General features: G+C 43.3%; 1 protein-coding gene across 1 annotated transcript in view; it reads right to left on the bottom strand.

Annotated features, from left to right (window-relative positions):
• Window positions 1-6: 6 nt before the first annotated feature.
• LOC111665316 (uncharacterized) overlaps window positions 7-9,227 on the bottom strand; it is a 42,306-nt gene continuing 33,085 nt past the window's right edge. Inside the window, exons 4-5 of the mRNA XM_087177705.1 lie at window positions 767-965; window positions 7-656 (exon numbers count right to left, since the gene is read on the bottom strand). Of these exons, the coding sequence (XP_087033831.1) occupies window positions 508-656; window positions 767-965 (348 nt within the window). The 3' untranslated portion in view covers window positions 7-507. The remainder of the gene's footprint in view (window positions 657-766; window positions 966-9,227) is intronic.

Genomic DNA, 9,227 nt, shown 5'->3' with positions numbered 1-9,227 from the left:
GGGGCCACTAGCGAACAAGCATACCTGACAACGGAAAACAGGAAGGGGGGAAAAAATAAAGGGCCTCATTCTTACAGATTGTCACAGAAAAATACCGGTGAAGACGACATTTTTTTTTTGTTTGTTTTTTTTGTTTTTGTTTATATTGTTAAGAAGTCATTTTGTCTCCATTATGAGGGCATGCCACTGTCCCTGTTTCAAAACATCTGGCTGGCACTGACCCGTCTTCTTCTTCCTCCTCTCTTCTCCCGCCACCGCCAGCCGCAGCGCTCTGTCCCTCCGGCCCTGCCCCTCAACACCCGATCCGTCCAATAGGGAGAGAGGTGAGGCGGGGACGTGCGGCCCCACTGCTGACCAGTCAGAACTTGAGCTGTTGTTTGTTTTTGTTACCTTTTTTTTAAGTTGTAGATTTGTTATTTGAGAGCGCAGCAGTGGGGCGGGTCTCTGGCTTTTCCTGGCCTCTGGTCAGGCCAGAGGAGGGCGGAGAAAGGGGTGGGGGTGGGGGGGTTATGTCTCCTCCTTGTCGGGTTTGCTGACTGGTTTGCCACCGTTCATGACCACCGGTTCGCTGGTTGTGCTTTTGGACGGCGGGCCCCCGGCGAGTTTGGGCACCGCCTCCCCTACATCGTGCAACGAAGGCTCTCGGTACATCGCAACTGGAGGAAGGGAGGGAGACAAGAGGGAAAATGATTAGAAAATATACATAAATAAAACCCTGGTTTGTGTATTTATACATATATATGTATATGCATGTAGAGTGTGTTACCTTCTATAGGTTTAGGCAGGAAGTGTGCAGCTGGTTTGGTCTTTTTAACCCTGTTGCCCTTCATGGCCTGTCCCTCTTTATTGAGGCCCAGAAACCAGGCCCGGCCCGACTCCTTCTGTCTGTAGAGCATAGAGCTGTAGATCACATAGTAGTTCTCAAACACCGACTCCTTAAACTTACACTCTGCTGTAAACAGTTCCTGGAGAGAGAGAGAGTGAGAGAGAGAGGGAGAGAGAGACACACACACAGAAACAAAAAGAAATCAGTCATATTATTGAAATAATTGAAGTTGACGCATTAAACCTGTAGAACTGGAGCAATTTCTCTGGTCTGATATAAAAATAAATAAAATAATGAAAGCATATTGAGCAGCTACAGACCAGGAGGAGCAGCATCACTCTGATTGGATGATGTACCCCCCCCCCCCCTTCACTCTCTCTGTATACACAAACCAAAAAAAATAAAAATGTGATTGATTCTGGTGACACAAAGCCCCGACGATCTCACCCTCCCACCCACATCTGCTCTGCTGTTATGTGTCAGAAGCCCAGCGCCTCCAGCGGAGCATATTTCAGCACAGAAACAAGTGTCATGGTTTTCCCATGGCAGACACTTTTTGTTAGTTTTGTTTGGACTTTTCTCACTTCCTGTATTATTTTGTAATCGGTTTCCTTGTGTCTCTGTGTTTTTGCTTCTTGTCTTGGTCCTGTTTCTGTGTGGTGATTGTCTGCCCCGCCCTAATGTGTTTCACCTGTGTTCAATCACCCTGGCCTCCCTTGTGTCTATATAGTCTTAGTGCTTCCCTTTGTCTGTTGATTTCTGGGTTTGTCCTCGGTCTGTTCATGTTGCCTGTTCCTGTTTCTTGTTTAAGTTCCTGTGCTTCACCAGTGTTGTGTAAGCTCTTTCGGTTAAATAAACCTTTTGCACCGTCTCCCAAGTGTTGGCTGCATTTTGGGTCCCGCGTTACCCCTCAAACCCTGACAACAAGGTGTTATTCTTACTGGGAGGAAAAAAAACGGTCTCTCCCCCCGGTGTCCGCTCACACTCCTGAGCCACAGAAAGTACAATCTGACAGAAAGCATTCTTCGTTTGAGGAGGTCGGACTCCGGCCGCAGCTTCCCAAGCAACAGTTGCGTCTAAAAGCTTTCTCATGTGGGCTGCAACTAATGACTATTTTTCATCATCACTTTCAGTCAGTAAAATATCAGAAAAATCTCCCACTGTTTGAGGTGACATATTAAAATAGCTTCTTTTAATCCAAACAAAAGGAAATATTTTGCTTATCATAGTATCATAGTAGTTGTTGATTAATTTTCTGCCTCTCAGCTAATCAGTTAAGGGAGCACTTTTTTTTCCTAGGCTTTTAAGCATTTAAGTGTCTTCATTAGGCAGTTTCCCTTTTTACAGTACGTGCAGTACATTATTATTTTCTCTTAATATTTGGATCAAGTTAAATGAAACTTAAATAAGCCTTGTAGGGAGATGGGATTCTTTTTCAGCCATTATACCACAATAACGAGTGAAGTAAAACAGCTTTGTATATATGCAATAGATGACTGCAGAAAATCTACGTCTGCACTTTGTCTTTGTTCACTGGTTTTCAAACTGTGGTCTGGGGTTCTCAGGGTTCTCAGGGTTATCAGTCCCCAAAGACACCAAACATAGTTGAGATTCAACATTATTTAAAGCTGCATCGATTGCCTTTTTTTTCTCTTTTCTTTTTTTTTACCATTTCGGGGGCAACAGAACATGATAAAAACACATCTCTCAACATATTATCACCTTTATGAAGTTGTTATGGCAACCTCCACATCTGGCAGACACGGAGCAACATTCAACCGGATGATTCATTTTTTTCTTTTTAGCTTCTCTTTCATCAGTTCATCTTGTTTTCACTTTGAATTGGTGCTTGGCAGAAATCTCTGCATCTCTGTGGATTCCTCACACATTGCCCATTACAGACACTAATTGATTGATTGGTAATATAAACATATTGATTAATGCGGCTTTACTGTAAGTAACCCTGTTGTGATTTCTGCTGTAATGTTCTAATCAGAGCATTTACTGTATCTGCATCTTCCCGTCTGTAGGGAAATATGTTTATCGAACAGATTTCATAAAGGAAATCTTGTAATCTTTTAGCATACAATAACGTGCACATTTCCTCATTGAGGCATCTGCTGAGGAAATGAAAAGCACTAGTGTTAATAAACCAGTCCTCATATGGCTGCGGAGGCTCCTGCCAACCCAAACAATCACCCCCAAGGTCCCCAGACCCCAGATTGGGAAGTGTTTGTCTAGACCGTCTCTTATTGGTTGTTGAGGGCCTCTTGCCAGAGCCACAGACACATTGTCATTCAGCTCAGGTCTGTCGGTCCGAGTCTCATAGCAACATGAGGAAGAGAGGCGACACTGTAGCCGTGGCAACCAACCAGCGCTGAGAGGGAGGGGTCAGTGTGTGTGTGTGTGTGTGTGTGGAGGGGGGGGGCTGCAAGAGTGACAGAGAGAGATACACACACAAACACTTGCATTGGTTATTTAACATAATGTGCTATATCTCATGCTCCACCACATCCACTCATGCTAACATAGGAAGACACTTAATAAAGGTAGGACACACATACACACACACACACACACACACACACACACACACACACACTTGTGGCTCCAGGGGATGAATGGAGGGAGGTGCAGGAGGGCTTGCTGGGATATGAAATGTGACTAAATGATTGGTTGGCAACAAAACAAGACAGGTGATAATGAATGAATGCTCTATTTATTGGCGATGTCGGTGACACGAAAACAAACACACCACCGCAAATCAAATTTTCTCCTTTGGCAACCATGGCTTCGATTTGTATTAACAGCACCGTTCTCCTCTGTGGAGTTTTAATATTTTTCATTCCCGGCTTAAATTAATTTATAATACATATATTTAGTCTTGACCCTGCACCCCAGATTCATTATTCATTTGTTAAGGGGGATGATTTTTGCTGGTGTGCAGAGGCCGGTGCCAGACGTGGCTTATTAATGTTGGTCAGCGAGGTCATACATCATTTAATGCTGCCTTTAAAATAAAAAAGATGCTTCATGTCTCGTCTGGAGAAGCAGTGTTTATCCCCGAGAGAAAAAGTGAACCGAGAGTTACTTTAGTTGAAAACCTCACAGCCTTTAACAGGTGAGTCATTTCAACGGCGCTCCCTGCCCGAATGTGTTTCTGTCGTCATTTCTAAACAGCCATGTTCACAAGCTGCCCACAGAAAGAAGACGGGGAGAAAGAATGAATGAAAGAATTGGAGGGTGGGGTGGAGAGGGTTTGGAAATTGGGACACGAAGGAGAGAAGGGAGAATAAATCACCCAGTGAGGAGGACGACGCCTCCTGATTGGAAAAACAGCAGGGGATTCTCTCTCTCTCTCTCTCTCTCTTACCCTCTCTTCCTTCTCTTATCTTTGTGTTTCTCTCATCTCTCTCCTCTTTTCCCTCCCTCTGTCATTTCTCTGTGCTCTGCAGAGATTTCGTGGAAGTGAACACGCTGCACTCATGCATGCGCGTTGCTTGTGCTTTTTCGAATTGCGCACACATACGTACACGCTGAATCGGTGCAGTTTTTCAGACGGCTGTAATCAGACGGACAAGAGCTTGTAAAATATCCTGCTCCAAAACAGACTCAGTTGATACAGGCGGCACTTTGTCCTTCTTCCATTGAACACCTAAAAATATGGAACTCAAAAACACAGTGGGAAAAGCAATCTCAACTCTTGGCACAACACACGGCTGCGCTAATAACAAAACTTGGCAACCAGCTGCCCAGTGCTGCCACAACTTGACTGCTGGCCACTGGGAGCTTCCCAGTAAAATCCCATCCACAGCGCAACAATAACCTATTGTGAATAATAACTGTTTCCAGGGTCTTTGTAGTTTACCAAAGCCTTTAATCCACAGGCAATCAGGAGCATGTCTTGTTAAAGGGAGCTGGATTAGTGGCATCAAATATCCTGTGAAGTCAGGACAGAGAGTTCAGGCTTGTGACCCGGTGACCGGGGAAGCTGCCGAATGACTGACGCCACAGGTCTGACTCCACAGGTTCATGCTGATACTTAACTGCTAACATACACCTCCTCAAAAAATGTAGCTACGCAACAGGGCTATGGAAACCACAAGGTCAGCATCACAAGATCCCAAAAATCTTCACAACCAAATGACAAAACACATCTTCTGCTGCTGCCCATGGTCCAAAACCACCAGTAGTCAGTGTATAAATAGGGCTGCACAATTATTTGAAATATAATCAAAAATGCAGCAAAGGGCCACGGGTCGGATTCAAACCCAGGCCTCTGCGGTAAGGACGGAGTCCTAATACGCGCTCTACCATGTGAGCCACAAGGCGCCCCTTATCTATATTCTTTATGGAATATTTATCACATTTCTTTTTGGTGAAAATCCTGAAATAATGTCAATCGGTGCTGCAGCTTTAAACCTGGACAGAAGTTGTGTTTTTTGTGTTTTTTGATGCAGGCCATTCTACAAAGAAGTTCATCATCAGATCTGCAGTGTTGAAGCAGTGTTGTATCTTTATAAGGTTGTGTGATGTGGATCAAATCAACATAACAATATTAATATTTAATTCATATTTAATAAGATCAACTATGTTCGTTTAATTAAGGTTAAAACGACATAAAAATGTGTTTGAGTATTGAAAATGACAACGTTTTATTGTTCATAAATATGGAGAGGTGTCGTTCAGATTTATTCCTCCTCATGAAATGTGTTGGTGCAGTCGCTCTACTTGTAACATTACTTATAGCGACGAAGCTCAAGGAGGTTGTTTTTCATCCCTGTGCGCGCGCGTGTGTGTGTGTGTGTGTGTGTGTGTGTTCGTGCATGTCTGTTTGTGTGCACTGCTCAGTGAGTGGGTGTGTTTGTTTCCAACACCAGTTATTATCACAGCGCTAATTACCCAGGGGAATTGTGGGTAAACAAATCATTCTAAAGAAAGGAAGTTCAGAGAGGAGAAGAAGAAGAGGAAGAGGGAGGAGGAGGAGTGGAAAGAAAAGTGTTAGAACATGAAAACAAAAAAGAGTGAGGTGCGTGGTAAGAGAGGCGGTATGAAAGGATGTCCTCCAGCCCAGACACTCTCAATCAAAGCAGTTAATCTGACTCCGATCACAGCGCGTCAGGAACGCCACGGTGTACCTCAACCACCTGCACACCCTGTCCAATTACTCTGTCAGGAAAACGTGGCTCTTAATTGGATCAGGTGTGTTCGAGCTGGAGCAACAACTCGCAGCACAGGTAAACACGCAGAAGTGGTGGGTTGTATTAGGAGAGACCTTCTGTTAAATATTAAAACGTCATGAGCGAGGTAGACGTTAGCATGCATCAGTTATGTCGAGCAAAGGGTGCTGATTGTGATGTGGTGCTTGAACGTTACCATGATTCATGGTGCAGCATCTTTTGAAAAGGCTCCACAGTAACTCATTCATTCTCAAACAGAAAGTGTGTGTGTGTGTGTGTGTGTGTGTGTGTCTCATGACTCACGTGGCTAACATTTATCCCCTCTGCCACTCCTCCTCCTTCTCATCTTTGTGGATGTAGACATCACAGGGCTCGCTCTGTCTGAGTGCTGTACCGACTGTGTTATGAATGGAGGCACACGCCTACGTACACAGACGTGTGCCAGACACACACACACACACAGCCACATACATATAGCACACACACCCCTGTGTTTGTTGAAAGCATGATGTAGCTCAGAAAGAAGAAGAAAGGCTCTACAAGTATTAGATATATATAACTATATTTTAATACATATTTTTTGTATGTGAACTCAATTTATTGAATTTATTATGAAGATTAACCTTATAATCTTACCACCATATGTGTGTGAGATCTCTAGTGCTGAATCAGATGTCTTTGAATTAACACAATGCTGTGTTTTTAATAAAAGCTGTGCGATTTTATTTATCTTCTTCATCTCCTACTAGATTTCATTTCAGCACCAGGAGCTGTCCACACTGCGGTGATTTACACTGCTACATCTGTCCAGCTAATGTTTTAGAGCAAAGGAAAATGGTTTTAGTGGAGGGCTAGATTTGACCGCAGGCTATTTGCCGAACCCCTCCGGTACTTTCAGATGTTTCTGTGACCTGGTACGTAAAAGGAAGGAGAGGCAGAAAGAGGAGATAAAGTATCAGCAAACAAACAAGAGGCGCAACAAGAGGATGAGAGAGATGGATTGAGGGTGGACTTGAATTGATGGTTTTTGGGCTCCCAGGGCCTCTCCGGCAGACAGACCGGGGCTCTAACAGTCTGAGTCAGAGGAGCTGGCATGAGGGAATACATTTCCATTTCTAATCTTGGCTGGTGGACTGTCAGCACTATTCACATTTCAAAAACAAGCTGATTTTTTTTTTGGGGGGGGGCACTGCTGTATACGAGCCTCAGTCATGATCTCAACGTGTCTGATGAGCGTCTCTTTGGAGAATAACAAGTCGTCCTCGACAGGAAAGCTTTTGAAACAATGTTCATTTACATTATTTTTATCCCAAACGTAATATCATCTCACCTTATTCTTCTAGCAGTAGTAGGAGTAGCAGTAATTGTGTGTGTGTGTGTGTGTGTGTGTGTGTGTGTGTGTGTGTTCCAGGAAATGTGCAACAATCTTATTGGATAAGTCAATTTCCTATTACACCTCTCAGCTGACACCCTGACAACTACACCTATCCACACACTCTCTAACACACTCTTGCCACTCATGCACACACACACACACACACACACACACACACACACACACACACACACACACACACACACCCAGTCTCAAACTCATCAGCACTTTTTTTTTTTCTCCCCACTTTCCCCTGCATGCTCCATAATTATCACATAGCAGCTCATTGCACACTGTGCCATCTGTTAGCTGGCACGCACACACACGCAAGCCCACACGCGTACACGCACCACCGTGCACATGCACAACCACACACTGCCAGATGCTTGGGATCTGGGATTAATAAGACAGTCCTACCATGTATAACTAAGTTTGCAGCATATCATTAACAATTTGCAATAAGAGGATGAAGAATCTCATTAAGAGCAGAGAAGCAAATTTAGGAACAAGCTCAGAATGAACTTTTCTCTGTCACATGGAAACTGCACCATACAAGGAAATGTCCTAAATTTATATTTTATTAAAGCATTGCAGAATTATCTTCACGGTAATAAGTTGCTATATTAACAAAAGTATGAAAAACACAGGGAAAACTAACATTCCTGTGTCTCAGTCTGCCAAAATCCTGCATAATGTAGCTCTGAAGCAATGAATTAAAAGCAAATAATGGAGTGATTAAATAATAATCTATTAATAATTTAGTCAAATTATAATAATAATAAAAATAATGAATTAAAAATACAGGGCATATCTTCAATAATCTTCAATAAAGCACCATTGAATTGAATTAGTACTTTGATAACTGACTGAAGCTTCTCGTATTTTCTATTGTTGAGTGTATTTGGGTTTGAGTTTGAAAGCATCACCTTGAGCTTTGGAAAAATGGAAGCTGTGTAATGTTTCTTTTTCTTTTTTTTTCTCTCCTGCTCTGTTACGACCACATGATTGATTCCTGAGTTGAATTACCAACAATTATAAAGATCTCAGCGTGTCAAACTTTGATAAGATTCGCCTCGTTAATATTTCACTCGGAGATGAAGAAGCTATGACATCTGTGTGAACGGCCCCTCTTCAGTGAGACGCAGACATTCATCCCGGCTTTTGAACGCATCGCATAGGATGAGAAATCAATTGTGATATTCAAGACTACACACTATCATGTTTGTCCATTAGACACGGATACAAAAACAGGATCAAGGAGATACCCAACATACACAACATCTCAAACTTGTGTCCACTTCCTGACACCTCCACAATAAAAGACAATCCAAACTGTTGCCAATATGTCAGTTGGAAAGTCTGCGTGATCCTGACCAGAAGACAAAACTCGTATCACCGCGGGCGCCATCTTTACCGCACGCTACACCTGCCAGGACCCTTTTGCAGCATCCAGTTAAACATCAAGCAGCTGTGACATCAGGATAAATGAGACCTGCTGTATGTAATTCATATATATGTTATCATGTAGCTGCCTGCACATCAGTCAGAAAGCTGGAACATGATCAAACATCCACACTTTCCCTCTACGCAGCTTTACAAGGGATTTCTACTCTGTGTGTGTGTGTGTGTGTGTGTGTGTGTGTGTGTAGGGGGGAACTCCCCCTCTTCAATTATTTACAGGCAGCCCTCATGCATCTGTGACTTTCAGCGACAGACTGAGAAAGCCCAGCAGAGCAGCACAGATCTCCTTTCTTTCTCTCCTCTGTCTTTTTCCTTTTCTGTATAAAACTGTGTCTCTCTCCATCTCTTTCTTCTTCTGTCCAGAATCTTTTACTCCTCGTTTCAG

Source organism: Seriola lalandi, unplaced genomic scaffold (genome assembly GCF_002814215.2).
Source record: "Seriola lalandi dorsalis isolate HSWRI2012SDOR001 ecotype SW California unplaced genomic scaffold, Sedor1 jcf7180002054630, whole genome shotgun sequence".
Classification (NCBI taxonomy): Eukaryota; Metazoa; Chordata; class Actinopteri; order Carangiformes; family Carangidae; genus Seriola; species Seriola lalandi.
This window is presented reverse-complemented; position numbering and strand designations above follow the sequence as displayed.